The 19,059-nt window shown below is 35.8% G+C and overlaps 1 protein-coding gene and 1 long non-coding RNA gene across 3 annotated transcripts in view; one reads left to right on the top strand and one right to left on the bottom strand.

The window, feature by feature from the left end:
- The window catches only part of LOC123548511 (uncharacterized), a 71,107-nt gene extending 59,530 nt beyond the window's left edge, over positions 1–11,577 (bottom strand). The window contains exons 1-3 of one of the 2 annotated variants that reach the window (XM_053546328.1): positions 11,421–11,577; positions 5,140–5,286; positions 4,536–4,805 (exon numbers count right to left, since the gene is read on the bottom strand). In XM_053546328.1, the coding sequence (XP_053402303.1) occupies positions 4,536–4,805; positions 5,140–5,282 (413 nt within the window). In that variant the 5' untranslated portion in view covers positions 5,283–5,286; positions 11,421–11,577. The remainder of the gene's footprint in view (positions 1–4,535; positions 4,806–5,139; positions 5,287–11,420) is intronic. The other variant, XM_053546329.1, reaches the window with a different exon arrangement.
- Positions 11,578–13,545: 1,968 nt separating this feature from the next.
- On the top strand, positions 13,546–18,242 carry LOC128557843 (uncharacterized). Its single transcript, XR_008371437.1, has 3 exons — positions 13,546–14,266; positions 14,985–15,101; positions 15,494–18,242. It is a non-coding gene; the product is annotated as an uncharacterized LOC128557843 (long non-coding RNA).
- The last annotated feature ends 817 nt before the right edge of the window (positions 18,243–19,059 follow it).

Genomic DNA, 19,059 nt, shown 5'->3' with positions numbered 1-19,059 from the left:
TTCTTTCTACTTGCTAAACGAAACAACCTCCATTTTTGATCTACAAGGTATAACTGGCTGATTCTAGGAAACCCCTCCCCCCAAAAAAACATAGAAAGACTAGAAAATCTTTAAAGTTTGCGCTATTAAAAATTATTTCTAATAATTATAATTTCAAACAAGAGCTGTCACTAATGGTGATAAATGATCCGCAGCACCTTGACCTTTGACCTGGTAACCCCAAAGGCAATAGGGGTCGTGTACTCAATAAGTACTATTAGCATGTGAAGTTTGAAGGTCCTGGGTGCAGTGGTTCGCGAGTAAAGTGCCTTCATGCAAAAAGTTAACACTGGCCCCTGTGACCTTGACCCCAAAGTCAGTAGGGGTGGTGTACTCAATAAGTACTATCAGCATGTGAAGTTTGAAGGTCCTGGGTGCAGTGGTTCGCGAGTAAAGTGCCTTCATGCAACAAGGCAGTCTGAAAGACAGCTAAATCCCCCGCCACTGCTACAGATAGTGAAAGGGTAAACCTTTGATTTTAGCTGTGACCTTGACCTTGAACTGACATGGCTGACTCATGAATTCTGCACAACGTCTTGATGAGGTGATCATTTGACCCAAGTTTCATGGGAAAGGCTGAAACCTTTGACCTTCAGTTGTTTGACCTTTGACGCTGCTCTGCGCGACCAGGCTGAACTCGGTTAAAAAAGTATGGCTCAACTGCACCTAGTTCGACCTTGAGTGGCATGGATAAACGCAGTTGATGAGTATCATTTGACCCAAGTTTATAAAATCCTTCAAGGAGTTTAGGAGATATAGAGCGGACACAAATGGAAGGCTCAAAGCTTTGACCCTTTAGTTGTGACCTTGACCTTGGCCGACATGACTGACTCGTAGTTCTGCACATCGCCTTGATGAGGTGATTGTTGACCCAAGTTTGATGAAAATCCTTCAAGGGTTTAGGAGATATAGAGCGGACACAAAACGGAAGGCTCAAACCTTTGACCTGAGTTGTGACCTTGACCTTGAGCCGACAAGGACTGACCATGGGTTCTGCACATCGTCTTGATGAGGTGATCATTTGACCCAAGTTTTATAAAATTCCTTCAAGGGTTTAGAGATATAGAGACGGACACAAAATGGAAGGCTCAAACCTTTGACCTTGAGTTGTGACCTTGACCTTGAGCGACAAGGCTGACTCATGGGTTCTGCACATCGTCTTGATGAGGTGATCATTTGACCCAAGTTTCATAAAATCCTTCAAGGGTTTAGGAGATATGAGGGACACAATGGCAGGCTCAACACTGACTTGAGTTGACTTGACCTGAACTGACAAGTGATCATGTTGCACATTGTCTTAGATGACATTGACCAAGTCATAAAATCCTTCAGGTTAGGATATGGACGGACGATTTGTTACGGACGGAGGACGAGAGACCATTCATAATCCTCCGCCATGGCGGGGGTTTAAAAAGTTAACATTGGCCCCTGTGACCTTTGACTTGGTGACCCCAAAGTCACTAGTGGTCGTGTACTCAATAAGTACTATCAGCATGTGAAGTTTGAAGGTCCTGGGTGCAGTGGTTCGCGAGTAAAGTGCCTTCATGCAAAAAGTTAACATTGGCCCCTGTGACCTTGACCTTTGACCTGGTGACCCCAAAGTCAGTAGGGGTCGTGTACTCAATAAGTACTATCAGCATGTTAAGTTTGTAGGACCTGGGTGCAGTGGTTCGCAAGTAAAGTGCCTTCATGCAAAAAGTTAACGTTGTGACGAACTAACGAACGGACAGTTGAAAACTAATATGCCTCCCTTAGGGGACATAAAAATCAGTACACAGGGTAAATGTTATCAATTTTGCTGCGTGTACTTGTCAGGCACTGAATACGTATGCATAAGAGGCATCTATATAAACCTCTATAAATGACTCCTGCATTCCAATAATGACAAAAATATCATGCAACAGCTACAATTTATCGAAGAAAGAACACTGTTACAAGATGTTTGATAAACAGCGTTCGACACTAACGGTGTCCCGGGATCCCGAGGACACCAAAATTCCGCAAGGGATCCTAAAGTTCACAATTTCGGTGTTCCATCGGGACTCTTGATTTTCAGATAAAATATGATCCTAAAAAAATGAAATTCCCCAGTCTTGTTTGCTCAAACATCGGTCTTTTGCTAAGGCTTCCAGGGCGTTCAGTTGACCCGAGGTCCCGGGTTTTGACCCGCGAAAATCGAGAAAAACTCGTATTTTACCCGCATAAATTACAGCACGTGCGTCGGCTTGACTCGCGAAAATTTACTTAGATGCGTTCCAAGTTCGATAGTTCTGCCCCCTGTCAATCAAAATCCCAGTGAATTTCAATATTGTTAGCCGGCACAAGCGGAAATATGGCAGTAGGCGGAGCGTCGTATGTTAATTAGCTACCGACAGATGTCAAGTCACACCACGCGCCAAATGACACGTGCTTATCTCGCGGTTTGTATTTAGTACAATATGCCTTGTCATTATCAAAGGTGTTTATTGATCAATGTTTACAAGTTAATTGATAAACAATGCAGCCTTAGATTATCGTGTTTGTACCATTATTTTGTGTGCTCGATACGATTACATGAGCCGGTCGGCCGTTACGGTCTATAACAAATTTATTATCATTGCCGAGGCTTTGTTTGGGCAAAACAAATTAAATAAGCAGAAATTATACGTGGTATGATGAGAAAATAAAGTTAAAACAGTTATCTTTTCAAGAACTTTAACTGTTACTTTTGTTTTTCGTATTTGTCACTCGTTTTCTAGACCGACATTTTCGAACATTTTTATCATTTCTTACAAGATTTTTCTAGTACAAACTAAAATAAAAAGCCAATAAAACGTCTGCATTTACGAAAAATATGATTACTGTTGCCAAAGCAGCTCTTATTTAGAAGAATTTGCTGATAATAAAAGCATGCAAACTCTAAACCCCACCCACTTTTAGGCAATGTGCAAAATAAAACAACTAAAATATGAAATGTTTAAGAAAATCTGTTATGACCAATGTACTAGTTTTAGATAAAGTCTGTGGGAGTTGCATCAATAAGGCCTAAAAAATCTTTGTATCTGGTAACATGCTCAAAAAATTAGGGTAGGTAGGTCGGAATATTTTTTTTTTTTGAATTTTTTTTTTTATTTAAGGGAGACTTTTCGGAATTTTTTTTTATGTCAAAAAAAATGATTACAAATAAGGGGGTTATAAGGGGGAATGAACTAGGCGGCATACATTTAGACGAACTACAACAAATGGCAGAGGAGTGCAATGGTAGTGAAGATAAGGGGGAAGAGGACTTGGACAGAAATGACATTATTCTTTTACAGCAAAAGTCATACAAGCTATTGTTGTCATTGATGTAAAGTGGAAATAAAGTGGAAATAAAATACATTTAGTACTGTAAACAGTTGTGTTTGTTAGATTTTAGTTTTTTCATGTTCTTACCACATTTTGTTATCAGGGACTCCTAATTTTCAGCAGGGATTCCTAAATTTCCCAGCAGGTATTCCTTTGGGATACCTGGCAAAAAAGTTAGTGTCGAACGCTGATAAAGCCAGTATTCTTTAAAGGAAAATGAATAAGTAGGTAATAAAGTTAGTTTTAGACAGTATACAGTCATACCACTGATTATAAACATATGATATACATGCACAGATACAAATACTTCCATAAGAAAAGCTATTCTACTGTGTAAGTAAGGAAGTAAAGATATATAGCGTATAATGCCACATGTAATATATCACACTAATAACATATACGACTTTTTAATAGATTATGGACAATGCCATCTGTTTTAAACTGTTGGGGTTGTGGCATGACCCTTTAAATTCAAGGCAAATTCATTCACAACATCGATGTAAAATATACGAGCCGCACCATGAGAAAACTAACATAGTGCATTTGCGACCAGCATGGATCCAGACCAGCCTGCACATCCGCGCAGTCTGGTCAGGATCCATGCTGTTCGCTTTCAAACCCTATTGCAATTAGAGAAACCATTACCGAACAGCATGGATCCTGACCAGAGTCCGCGGATGTGCAGGCCGGTCTGGATCCATGCTGGTCGCAAATGCACTATGTTGGTTTTCTCATGGCGCGGCTCATGTTAGTTCCAGCATTTCAAAGCTCCTGTATCTGCAAATGATCATTCTATTGTTAAGCATTCTGGGGAACTGGGAAGGGAATTTTCACAATGTTTAAATTGAAAGGGCATTTATATTTTGCTTTAAAAGCAGCAAAATTTGAAGATAAATAGATCCCTGGGCATTTTTCTTCTAAAAAAGAGCCATTTATAGACCTCTTCCCCACTGAAAATTACACACACAGTTTCCCTGTAAAATGACTTTACATCTGGAATTTTACGCCCTTTTGCCAAAATACTGAGCTTTATTTTCCCCACAAATAACAGACCAAAGCCCCCTTCCTACTTAGGAAAGAAATCCTGCCTGGTTACAATGCACTATTTCATTGACACATATATGAAACAGAACCTGTATTTTGGATCTTTGTTATTCAACAGAACTTACATGAAGTCAGTATCTTGTTTATGTTCCCTACACCAATCATTTACCACTGACCAGTCAGTTCCATTTGCAAGTCCTGGGGGTTGTCCTCCACAATCTGCTTCCAGGCCCTTATCTGACCTACTGTAGGCACCACTAGACACCTTAGGCCTGGCTCCCATATCATCAGCATTAAAGGATAGTTGTACCTGGGCATTGCCATTGTTGGCACCAGGAGCTCTCACTGGTGTGTCATCCAAGAAAGATCCCATATCTGCTGGTTGCATGTCCCTCCTGGAAAAATTGTGTCAATGAAATTGGAACACTTCTACAGAAAACTTTTGTCGAATAAACTGTTTTTCATGCAAATATTTTTTTCTGACAAAAAGAGAAACTCACTCCAACATTTTGTCTCAAAAATATTTCTTGCAATATGCCCTCCAAATTTTCTAGCTAGAAACCCACATTTAAACTGGGATGTCATCATGAGTAAGTTAAGGAAGCAAGTGAGGCAGTTACTTATGACTTATGATTTAACTTATTCTTTACCATGGAGGCAAGTTCAGGAATTTTCTTACAGCAATAACAATGGATGTCTTTTTACTACAATATATTCTTAATTTCTGACCTGGACTTTGTTCGTCCAACAGTGGATGCAGCTAGAGGGGGCACCCTGGCATAAAAGCTGTCATTTTCTATGAAGGACATCTGTCCATCTCCAGTAACTACGGATAGATTATCATCTGTGTTGAGGGATACTCGAACATCCATTATCCTGCAATGAAGAAAAAGAATATATTAGGACAAACAAAGAGATAAAAAGTATAATACAGCTCTCATAACCTTCAGTTTCCAGTTTGTTTTCATAAGAACTTTAACCAACGCCGACACCGGTGCCAGTAGTATAGCTCTCCATATTCAACCAAAAAAAATGGCTTTGCCACTTATAATTTATTTATGACCATTTACAGGGGTTTCATTAAGTGCCAGGGGGCAGAGACTTACCCCTGTTATAGCTGTATGTAGCTGGGTTTACGTTTCTGTACTAAATAAAAAAGTAAAGTTTTGGTAATTTTTGACCTAGGCAGTGGAAAAAAGGATTTTTTTCGGTGCAAGTAGTGGTCTTTCACTTAGGATTGTGTTATACTGTTCATAATTCCAAGATTTAAGGTGACAAGGCGGTCGGCCACACGCTCACTACATCTTCTGCATGGCGATCAGATAAGACCTGACATAACAGATAGACGTCAAAATGTAAAAATATGCAAAGAGCTATAAAAATAAATAGATCGGCAACTTGAAAGGCATATAGAGCAAAGCTCGCCAACGTCTCGTTGGAACTGAAAGAGATCTTGTTTGTATGAAACCAGACAAAAGAATAAAATTTTGTGTCGTGAAAACTTTCTATCAGATCATTTTGTTTATAATGAAAATGATGTTTTTTTAAAATGTTATTACAGTGTTCCAGCCAGGATTTGAAAAGGGCAGGGTACTACTGGATGAAAGGGCACTTGCGAGTCGCGAAGCAATGAGCTGGGGCAGAGAGTGGGAGGGGGGGGGTAACCCCCTCCCTGAGTGGGGGTGGGTTTGGGGGATCTCCCCCAAGAAAATTTTGAAAAACAGAAGGCTAGAGAAGGCCTCAGATCCATTTTCAGCATGAACTATTGTCTTTTATGTGATCCTGTTTTGACTTGAATCATTGTGTGTCATGGACAAATATAATAATCTGTCAGAGTGAAACTACAGTTTCACTGGTGTGTGTGTGGTTGTTGTCATATATGTCCTGGACCTCTAGATTTTTTTGCAGTCTCCATGGTATCAAAATTCTAAATTATTGTTATCATTTTATGTGAGAGTGGTGGACCTTAGTCTGGGTAGGACGTAGGATGTGTAATGGTGTAAAACGTATTTCAGTTCCGTAAGTTTTTTTGTTTTTTGATAATTTATTTTTGTTCATTGTCTTTTTTATCAGATGAACTTAATGTAAGGGGAGAGAGTGATAACTGATGAAGCTATGGATCCATGGTAATGCGGTTTAATTAAAAGGATTCACCTAAAAAGGTTATGCTCCCAGTCTCCGAATGTCGATCTAAAACTTTCCTTCCATAAAGACTGTGTGCAAAGACAATCTACATTTCAGAAACTTTACTTAAAGTAATTTACATACGCCTCTAAATGTTGAAATCTATTTGTATATGTTACGAGGAAAATATGCACACATTTATTGATGAATTATTCGACGACATGAAACGCACGTGTCTTATTTTCCCGCCAAAACTGGAGTTCAGGATTTTTGTTTACTGTCTGTTTTTCAGGTCGTGAAACGCAAGACTCTTAGCTATTTTCATATAAACATCCGATAAATTGATGCATGTTGCATAGCGACATCGAATAAAAAATGGCGGCTTCCATAATAAACGTTTTCGGTGGCAGCGTCTACGAGCGAGACTGGAGTACCCCTTCTGCAAACACAATATCCGTCTTGAAACGCACGTGCTTCTTTCCCGCCGAAATTATAATAACGTAACTATCCACTAAGTAATAATTTTCGCAAGCGTGCACAATCGATGACCAAAAGTATCCTCAGATGTTACAAACAAAAACAAGAGGTTCTTGCAGTTTTGTATATATATTTTTTGTGGTTCATTAGCGTTTTTTGTCTTCTTAAGAACGAACAACCATGTTGCAGCAGACGACTTCGAATGAACTTTTGTTAATCAGTTGATAGTGTTCAACAAATTGTTTCGGGGTTCTTTACGTGCATTCAAATATTTTCAAAGTTTAATGGTGTTATTTGTTTGTAACATTTGCGAAAAGCCGCCGACATATTTTCAAAGACTAAGTCTCACCTTTTTTAGATTAGTATACTTACATTGAGATAACGACTGCTAAATCAAAAGTTTTTATTGCCTCTAATAACGATAATTACGAAAGTGATGCTCAAAAAAGATCCCGAAAATATTTGAGTTAATTATCGTCACAAGTTGACAGAAGTGTAGCACGTGCACAGTCCTGCCCTCACGGCAGATGTAAAACAAAATGATGCCTTGAAATTGCCGCGATTCACTAAATTGGTTTGACTGACCTGTGTGGCGGACCTAAAAGGGGGTCACGTGTGTATACGGAAGAGACCTTGAAGACTGGTGACAGGTGTAATAAAGTGATGTTGTATATTGCATAACGGAAGCAGCTCTCGCAGCGGGAGAGGCATTAAACAGGACACATGGGGCTTTTTTTACATTAAGGCATATATTTACTGGACTCAAAAGGGCACAGGGCGCTATTAAAAAAGGCAGGGCGCTTTGAGAAAGGGGCAGGGCGCTGCGCCCTTCTATTCCGCGCTAGCTGGAACACTGTATTAGTAATTTCTACATGGGGAAGGAAGGAATTTATGATTGGAAGTCTATTTATTTTATTACGTGCCGGCCGCATTGCCAGTGTAATACTTTAATAGCAGAGCTACCAGCGCCACTTTGCAAGTGTTGGAACAGAAATCATTAATGTGTATAGTTAACCAATGTTCTGCCTGTAAATTTTGAACAAAAGTTTTGAGGTTCAAATTCAAAGGCATGGAAAAGCATATGTTGCTTATCTCCCCTCCCTTCTAGTCTTTCACATATACTGCAACTACTTTCTCAAAAAATCAATTCATTGACTAGAACTTTACACTTGGAAAAAAAAAGTTGGCTATAAACTTGATGGGCCCCAACTACAATCCCTATAGAGCGAAGAAATTAACCTTAAGGCCAAAATTAAAAATTTGTTTGTTTGCTGTCTCCCTACCTACCCGCTTAAAATGCAGCGCCCCAAAAGCTTTTATTTGACAATGCTGGTCAAATTTTTTTTAAGTTGCAATTAATATGACAAGTGCCGCATATATTTCTAGCAAGCAAAATAATAAGTAAGAAAGTTTAAATCATACTATTTAATTTCATCCTTTTATATGACATATACAGATTTGTCTTTAGTTATTTTTACAGAAGAAATATTCTGTAAGAAACGATTGTATATCTACTGATAAAAGTATAATCCCCACCAGAAAAAAAAAAGAACTGCCTACCTACCTACCCAACTTTAAAAAGTAGGCTCGGGAGACAGCAAACAAAGACTTTTAAATGTGGCCTAATCATAATCAAAAAGGCCCTAGCCTGATAGGAGTTTGGTAAATTAAGCTGGATTTCTTGAATTTCGACCAACAGTGTTTGTGTTCTGGATAAAATTCTGGTCAAGAACTATTTAGAAGGAATTTGAAATAAGAACTTTACATGTAAATGGTTGTTTGTCATTCTCCCAAGAGGTTTACCATAGCTGTATTAGTGGGCCAAAATTTGTCCTAAAAGAGTGTTATTTGACAATAATGGCATTTAAAAGAATTGCAATATTTAGTCTGTGTTTAGAATAGCAGGATTATGTAAGTTCCAGTATCTATACTACAAAAGTTTATTAGAAGAACATGAAATATCTACATTAAATATATGAATTACTATTTTCAAATATTCACCCGAAAAGAGACAAATTTCTATTTAACTGGTTTCTATGATCATTATATGATTAACCGTATAATGGAAATATTTTAGTTATAATTAATTCTCATCATCTCTGTGCTGTAGTAGACGTACTTCTTTTTCTTTAGGATATAAATTTTGCCAAATTGAGTTTTAATTTTAATGTAGTCTAGAATCCATAACAAACTGATATTACATTCAGGAATTATGGATTATCATTAATGCAAATAGTTGTGTTAATAACTTAATAGAACATTAAACTTCATAAAAAGAATCTGTAAGGTATTGGCATAATTGCCATTAATTTATGATAGCACATTTTTTTTTGTGGGGCACTGTTGATTTATCAAGAGAGCTCTGTTATTTAGATAGCACCTAATTTCATACTGGTTTCCTACTATCCTTGTAACTGTGATGTCCATTTTCTCTTTAAAAGGTAAGTTTTAAAACAAAATTCTAAGTTTGCTATCAAGCATGAATACTGTCATGTTTGACTTGATGTTGCACCATCATCCAAATGTCCTGATGCCATGAGGTTGAGCGTGACGTTACGCAGGCTTAATGTGTGAATTTTTGTGTTTTTTGGGGTTTTTTTTTAAAACTATTTACAAGGAACACATAAACTTTAAAGAAACTTTGCATTCCCAGATTCAGAAATTTGTATTAGAGAAACAAACTAACAGCAAAGGCATGATCGTTGAGGTGAGGTGCCAAGTGTAGGAATGTACCGGAGGGGGTATACTTGAGTTTTAAATATTTGTATGTATGTAAATGGTTTTCTATGGTGCATTTTAGGACTAGATTCTGAGCACCCAAATATTACTAAATATTATCTTTAACTCTTGAACACTATTTCATCGTCAGTCTAGTCTTGACACATTTAAAGGCATGATTAGATCTATGTTTATTTAAACCGAACATTTTAAAACATTTGCCTTTGTTCATAATTTTCATAACAAGAGCAAAACCGTCAGGCTTACTGTCAAAACTGTAAATATCAGAAAGACCAATTTATGCAGAAAGAAGAAAAAATCCGTATGACTAGGTTTTCCCGTCAGATAGGCAGCGCCTAATTTCATATTAGAGTAAGTGTACCTGGTTTCACACAGTTCACGGTTTCGCACACCAAAGAATTCTCCGTTTTTTGTAATGAAATTCTTGCCAAGAGAAATCTAAGCTGGTGAAATCAAGGGACCAGGTCTTCTTTTGAATGTTCCTATAGTTTTCTAAACAACAAGCAGGCATTCTGATAAAAGACAAGGATATATAAAAGTGTAGTAAAAATATCACCGAGACAGCATAAAATTAGACACCACTGCGGGTACCTCGTTTGTGCATATTATAGCGACATCATTATAGGGGATGAAAATCCCCGAGACGGTAACATCGGTATATAGTTATTCGTCTTTGTTGTCTGCATATACTGAGACAATTTTTTCGATGTTTTCTGGTTCCGGTTTATGTACACAACGCAGACTGGTTGTCTGCAAGAACATCCGAGCACCCCGAATCAGTCAAAGAAACTCGTAAACCGCGCCAACACGATTCTTTTTCGTAATGAAAACTGTACATGCAACTGAAAATCACTTTTAAACAGTAAGGAAGTGTAAAGGTCGTCAAGTGGAGTGCAAACAAACAAACAAAAAATCCTAAAGCCAGTGCGAGAACGCGGTGAATGACGTCACCGTCACGGCTTCCCATAAATTTTGCAAAGTATGATATTCGCTGTAAGAGGTATGATGACACTAAATGTAAACTTCACTGTTTAGAGCGAAGTTTCACTTTCTTTTGAGTGTTGAATATTTCTTCGTAAGTAGATATATAAAAGATTAATCCCCAAGCTAGGCAGTGCCTTAATTCATATTAATAATGACAGCTAAAAATACAGTTTTTACCGAAGTAGCAGTGTTGTGCAATTTCAATTCAACCAATATCCGTATTGTAGAAAGAATTAGAGAATTTTTAGTCACGGTGTGCGGAACGGGGTACAAATATGTCCGAATAATGGGTCACTTTCTGGCTATATTGGAGAGCTACCATGGTGAACAGTTATCACATGAAGAATAACCTAGTGCATAAATAAAGAGCCATGTATCTATTCTTCTGACTGAAAATGCAAAATAATAAATTACTTCCACACATTTTAGTTTATTTCAAGAAGTGTGTAAAGTGTGCAAAACCAGGTACACCAACTCTACTGCTTATGTTATGCCAGGTCTTATTTATAGGACAAGTGAGACGTGACTATGTTGTCAATTCTTACAGTTCTAAATAGCAGGTCTAAGTCGAAAGAGAGAAGAAAGACAAATTATCTCACCACGAGATTCAGTCTTACCCCACCCATACATAAGTCAAAAGAATTTGATACGGACAGGCGTATTCGAGAACAATTCATAAAACTTACACTTGCGTTTTTAGTTTAATTTATGTTGTCATCGTATCAATTGGAAAATTATCTTATGAAACAATTCAAATGGCCTGTAAGCTGTATGTTTATCTTTTAATTCTATTTCCCGCAACATTCAATTTTCTCAGCTTCGACACGATTAGCAACAACGAATTTGATTGGCTGCTTCTGAAGTTAAAACGGTGCAATCGTAATAACAGTTATGAGTGAACATAGGCATACAAGGGGCAGGGCGTGAAGTGCTTGCACACTTGGTTCAAGCAAAGAACTATAAAATACACAGAATGGCAACTGGCTGTAATCTCGCGTGAGCTCGTGTCAGAGCGTGATTCGGCGTTATCTTACTTAAAAAACAAACATCGGCGAGCATGGAGTTACAATTTGTACCTTTAAAACTACATTTAAAATACATGTTAGCTTCTAAAACAAAATTAGTTTAATGTGAAATGGTCTTTAGACACGAAGTACACGTTTTTTTTTGCCATCGAAAGAAGCGTGGTCATACGGTGATAATTATTTTACCGATGAATAATTGCTTCCGCATACAAAATGGCGCGTGGAGAAAGCACCACTTTCGGTAAACGAGATCTCGTTTTTTTGTCACGGGAGGTTGGCGAGATGGTAGCAAGACGTTTTGACCCCTTGACATTTTGACCCCTAATAAAATAAGATGACACCTTGACCCCTTGACACTTTGTCCCCTATTTTCAATTTTTTCATAGTGACACTTTGACCCCTAATTTTTTTTTTATTTGCTTGGTTTAAGTGAAAAATTTACATGTTATATGTCAATGTACAGTATTTATAGTTAGCTTTTACAGTTTTTGTTGAATATTGACAGATATTCTGGCTCAAATATTTAACATTATTTTAGTGTTTTAAAAGGAACAGACATCAGAAAATAAATACAATTTTAATCACATTATTTGAAGATTTTGACATCACAAGACACATCAAAGAATATGTAAAAAGGCGATAATGATATAATGGTAAGTATAAATGCTGTATTAAAATATAGAATGACTTTGAATCAAAGAAATCATTGATTTCAATTTTATGTAAGTGGGCTAATTTGCAAGTAATTATAAGATAAAGATGGACTCATAGAACATGTCAGTCAGGTAAGTGTAAAATGTTAGCTCTATATCTCTATATTACCATGGTTATATTAATATCTAACTGAGTCAAACTGATATTGTATTTTGTAAATTCATTTGTGTATCTGGACTGCATTGTCTAATTAATGTTCTGTTTACAAAATGTTAGCTCTATATCTCTATATTACCATGGTTATATTAATATCTAACTGAGTCAAACTGATATTGTATTTTGTAAATTCATTTGTGTATCTGGACTGCATTGTCTAATTAATGTTCTGTTTACTCATAATAAATTGAATCTGACTTATTCATTTGAGATGTTTGTCGGAATTACACATATTTGGCTATGTTTGATAAGATGTTGGAATGAATGCAATTATTTTCCACTAAGCTATAAATATTATAAGAGTTGTTGGACAACCCAAGGACATATTTTATCACACAAAGCAGTGCTTATATAATTGTACATTATAACATGTTTTGTTGCATTAAAAAATGTCAATGATAAATATATGCAAAATGATTTTATAAGATTTACTAAGTATAATAGTATTGTAGTTATTGCAGTCAGAATAGATAGAATATCAAGGATGTGTTTGTTGATTTATTCATGTAAATGAATATATATTTTGTGGAGTGTAAAATTTCACTAATAAGATTTGAGCAATTAAAGTCTAACACTTATTATAATAGCATTTTATTTCACGTTTATCAATTTTTTCAATGTATTTTCATAAAAATGATATTTCAATATTAAACTAATTATTTATGTTGTCTGTTTCATGTAAATAGTGCACAAAGTGTACTTATTCAATGTATTTTATGATTTATGTGATGTATTTTTCTTATTTGTGTCGTTGTTGTCTTTTGTTTGAATTTTCTGTTTTACAGTATTCTGTCTTTTGTATAATGTTTTATATTTGTGTTGTCTATTTCATGTAAATAGTGTAAAAAGTGCACTTATTCAATGTATTTTATGTTTTATGTGATGTATTTTTCTTATTTGTGTCTTTGTTGTCTTTTGTTTGATTTTTATGTTTTACAGTCTTCTGTCTTTTGTATAATGTTTTATATTTATGTTTTCTGTTTCATGTAAATAGTTTAGCGTTACTTGTATTTATTTATAAAAATGTACATTTATGAATAAAGCAGTATACCAGTAAATGAGAAGTTTCGAACAGAGAGTTATTTTATTATTTCAATTAGTAAATGAAGTTATTTATATCTAATTACTAATATGATTAGTAATTTCATCTAAATAATTTCTTAGATAACTGCAAACGTTTGTGAAACATCATTGTTAATAATACCAACACTCATAAACCATACTTTGTCATCTACTCATAGCCTAGAACTTGTACATGTCCATCAATACAGCTTTTATCAATGACTTACATGCACATTAAGAAATTAAACTGCAGAAAAATATACCCCTAGCCACAAAAAATCGAAGGGGTCAAAGTGTCAAATGAAAAAAAAGTAGGGGTCAAGGTGTCACTGAAAATAGGGGTCAAAGTGTCACTAAGGGGTCAAGGTGTCATCTTTGGTAAAAAAATTTAAGGGGTCAAACTGTCAAGGGGTCAAACCGTCTGACATTCGGCGAGATTTGCTCTATATGCCTTTCCAGTTGCCAATCTATTTATTTTTATAGCTCTTTGGTTCAAGCGAGCGAAATGGTTGCAAACTTACAAAATGGCGGATATTTTCTGAAATTATCGCGTGTTCGCTTGTTTTTTTTATCAGGTAAGTGGGTTTCTATGGTATTTTGAACTCTATGGATATGTGCATGCATCAGTTCCGTGTCTACGTCACACTTGGTTTTGCGTTTCAGCTTGTAGATTTCGAATTCTCGAAGTTACTGAAGTTATAAAATGGTCATGTTCATGTTTTGATATTTGAATTGCGTCGTTTCTTACCGTTTTTTACATTCTAATGATCAAACTAGCCTGTTCTGGGGCCCTTAAACGAGACAAAACAACTAATTGTGAAGAATTCTATAAATGTTTGGCTCTGCATGCTTTCGGGATAGTGCTATACCCAAATAACTCTTGTTCAAGCTCTTTTTTGTTGCAAACTTGTACTTCAAGCAATTTCTGTTGCAAACTTTTTGTGAAAAAAAAAATAGTGTCCAACTATCAGAGAATGTTTATTGAGCAACTCGTGTACATTTCTTTATTAGGGTCGTACATTTTTATAGCATCAAATGGCCCTTTGATATTTTAATATAACTGTTGATGAAAAAACACATTATCATGTTTTTCATGAACCTGGTAGGATTAGGGTTAGTGCTCATACATAATTCTAACATCTTCCCTGTTTATAGATTCAGCTGTCTAGATTGCAAGCAGAAATAAAATTAAACTTTCGGAGACATTGTCTAGGTACGTTTTGTCTTTTGGATCTTGTCCATCTATAGACACTATACAGACAACGACTTTAACATGCAGTTGTTTTCTTTCAGATCTTTTCAGGTCTAGATGCTATGAACATCAGACGCTATTATGACCCGAGAGCATGAACATGAATCTTCATTAGTTGAACAAACTACGCTAACACGTATATCAGAAATAACCGTTAGGTAAGTGTTATTGGTATCAAAGTTGTAAGCCTATTCTTATTTTCTATTCCTATTCTGAACCAACAATTTTAGCAATCTAAAGTCAGATACATTTTTTTGCGTAATATTATAGTACACACAAGCAATGTTGGTTACCAACCAGTAATGAAAAGTAAATTAATTGCAGTGCCATAATACAGAAGACATATAAGTACTGCTACAGAAATGAATGGCAAGGACAAACATAAATGCCGTTTACTTGCAAAATTTATTTTAATTGTTAGAAACAAAACAAAAGCGTCAAGTGCAACAGTGTATAATGTTGAATGTTCAGTTCTTTATATTATATATTGTTGATTTTGCATTACATTGCAATATATTACATAAATTATTAGTGTTACTTTTTATTGCAGAGACCACGAGTTAAACCGAAGGAAAGGAAGCGTACCAAAGTATGGAACATTAAGAAAATTGAATGATATATGAAGAGGTGTCCGACCACTTAATTCACATTACAGAGTTGACGAGTCCACTAAGACTATATTTTGAGCGAACTCACAAATTAAAATACAGCGCAACAGTTACGCTGTATACAGTGGATTGAATTTGATAAACTATAACAAGAAAATGTTCGGCTGCAATTAAATCCGTCTTTTCTGAAAATGAACAAACATAATTATGATGTTTTCTGTTGATTGCCACCACAAATTTAAAGGCCAACTCTACTGTTTTCAATTTTGCCTTAATAAAGTTGCTTGTGTCCAAGATTACATCTTTTTGGATACCGTGCAACTTGGATTTTGCCTTTTCCGAAGTTGTTTGTGGTACTTCTTCTTTCTGTTTAAAACCATTCAATTTCCCAATCAGAAACTTTAAATGACAAAATTAAGCACGTGATAAAATGATGGGAACTACATTCATGTTTCAGCAGATGTTACACTGTAACATAATTTTATCTCAGTTTTACTCTCATTGTACATCGTCCATGTGTTTTAGTGGATTGCGCAGGTGGATAAACAACTACTATAACTTCTTATGAGTTCAAAACATTTTACATCATAATCATATCTTAAGACTTGGATATATTTTTGTACATTTAATCTAGAAATGAAACATAACGTATGCATTTATGTCATTATGTTATTACATCACAGTTGTATATAAATGTGTTGTGTTTTTCTTCTATCAAAACTACATGTACTAATATTCTACGAAAAACAGTTTTTATGAACAAATCACGTTTCCTTGTAGTTTGTTGTTTCATGTGACGACAACTGCGTTGAAGCACAGACCGTGAACAGGATTTCTTTTCGCAAATACCACATTCCAGAGGAGAATTCCCATCGCTGTCTCAGTCTTGCGTTTTTGCCTGAAAAATAAATTGAACAAGGAAATACAATACTGTAGATTTCAGATCGATTGAAATTAAAACATAAGTTTGCTATATATCAGCTCGATTATAATATTTCTTTCATGTAAAATATCTTCAAAAAATTTTCTGTCAATTACAAATACAGGTCAATGGGAACTTAGAATTGGGACTAAGAATTGCGACGAGAACTTGTCAGATTACCCGGTTTGCATTAAGTAATTTCTTGGGCAAGATACATACAAGGCTAGTGCACACCATAGAAAAACATCGACCATATTATTTCACTAATCTTCCAAAAATCACAAAAAGCTAAAAATAAGTCTCTGTTTTGTGCCCAAACGTCGTTATACATGATTAGAAATAGAATTATGAAATTTCGCGCTATCTGCTGCAACTTTGAGGAAATTTATGATTTGCCTCTTCAACCAGTTGTACAATAAACATTCTCTGAGAGTTGGACACTATTTTTTTCAGAAAAAGTTTGCAACACAAATTGCTTGAAGTACAAGTTTGCAACAAAAATTAGCTTGACCAAGATTTATTTGGGTATAGCACTATCCCGAAAACATGCAGAGCCAAACATTTATAGAATTCTTCACAATTAGTTGTTTTGTTTCGTTTAAGGGCCCCAAAACAGGCTAGTTTGATCATTAGAATGTTAAAAACGGTAAGAAACGAGGCAATTCAAATTTCAAAACATGGACATGACCATTTTATAACTTCAATAACTTCGAGAATTCGAAATCTACAACGCTGAAACGCAAAACCGAGTGTGACGTAGACATAGAACTGATGCATGCACATATCCATAGAGTTCAAAATACCATAGAAACCCACTTACCTGATAAAAAAAAACAAGCGAACACGCGATGATTTCAGAAAATATCCGCCATTTTGTAAGTTTGCAACCATTTCGCCCGCTTGAACCAAGTGTGCAAGCACTTCACGTCCTGCCCCTTGAAAGCAAAAAGATTTGTATTGGAATTATGGTGTAAACACCAATGTAGCCAGTGTTGATTTGAATCCGGAGACCGTTCCAACACTGACTACATGTGATGGTAATGTGTTCCACTGAATAACTGTTCTTGGGAAAATGATTTTTTTATAATAATCAGCTATAGTACATGCTATCTGAAATGCCTGATGATTGTATTGTCTGGACTGTCTTTTGTAAGGTGTAAGGAATTGCTTATGTAGCAAAGTCAAGTTTCACTTTACTTAAATTGATGAAATAATTCACTCATTATATTTCTATGTATATGTCGTATATCAGTACTCCGTAGTCCGTTGTATCATGTCTGTACTCTAGCTATGTTCCATTGTATTGAGTTGGGTTAGGGTTAGGGTTATCATGTCCAGTCATGTGTCCACCCATGCATATGAACTTGTTTTGTAAGATAGGAGAAGTTTTCATTGGTCAGTTATGCTTTTGCACAAATAACAACTTTTAGGCGCGGACTAACATTTGCACGGCCCTCTGTACATCATTCTGGAGAATCATTTGCTAGTGAACACAAGTTCTTTGGTAAAACGTCCGTACCTTTGGGCACCTTACTATTTTTGTATTTAAGTGTACCTTTGATAGACGTATCTGGTAAGCTATTTTATTTAGCATTTATTCTTTTAAAATTTAGTAATAACCGCGAGAGATGTATTTTGTGAAATCTGTATTTTCACGTTTGCTGTTGGTGTATTGTAATTCGTGTCATTTCATGTTCCTGATTTTACTGTTTTGTTTTTAGATTTTCTTTGTGTACTATACTGGTACTGTCCAACGAATAAATAGAAGAAACTTTTACATGGTTGTGTTCACCATAATACCCAAATTACCACTACTGCACTTAGGATCAACATCTATATGCAGGGTTTTCCCTCGGGTTTTTTATTTGGGAGTCCATGGACTCCCATGGCTGCTAATTTAAGGGTCCCTAATAATTTTTGGGGGTCCACAAATTATTGATCTTGAAAATGGACATTATTACTAAAAAAAATTTATCCTAAAACCGAATGAACTTGTACCTTTTTAATTTAGATAGCAGCTGATTCAGTATTTCGGAATGGTATCTTTCAAAATGGCATGAGCTTCTCAATCCAGACTGATAACAAAAGGTGTGACAGTCTTTTTGTTATGATCAAATAGCCAGTAATTACCGGTAATTAAGTGTCAACTCGTGTCAATTATGTTGTTCACAGTTTGATCTTAGTTAAAGATAATACTCGATCCTTAATTAGTATCATAATTTTTGTGATTTATTAATATTTTTTCATCAAAATACTTTAAAATTTATATGAAATTAATTTTGTTTAATAGAAAAATAAACCATTCGATCTTTTACGGAACGTAACGGCAATCTTAGATTTTAGCGGTGTCAGTTAGCGCGGAGAGTAGTTTCCCTTTACCAAAATGGCGAACATCGGTAACAAAACTTGTTTTGAAGTTGGAAAATCGTCTATACCTGTGTATAATGAGCACCCACGATTCGGGGATGGACCCGGTGGTAAAAAACTGCGCATTTTACATGGGTATCTGCGCAAAGGAAGCTTCAGTGCAAAGGAGTTTCGTGACCGATTTTGCGGGTCCAGTGGACGCAGAGGCACTACAAAATG

This window comes from Mercenaria mercenaria, chromosome 6 (genome assembly GCF_021730395.1).
Source record: "Mercenaria mercenaria strain notata chromosome 6, MADL_Memer_1, whole genome shotgun sequence".
In the NCBI taxonomy this organism is placed as follows: Eukaryota; Metazoa; Mollusca; class Bivalvia; order Venerida; family Veneridae; genus Mercenaria; species Mercenaria mercenaria.
The sequence above is the reverse complement of the archived record's forward strand: the minus strand, read 5'-3'. Positions and strand labels throughout refer to the sequence as shown.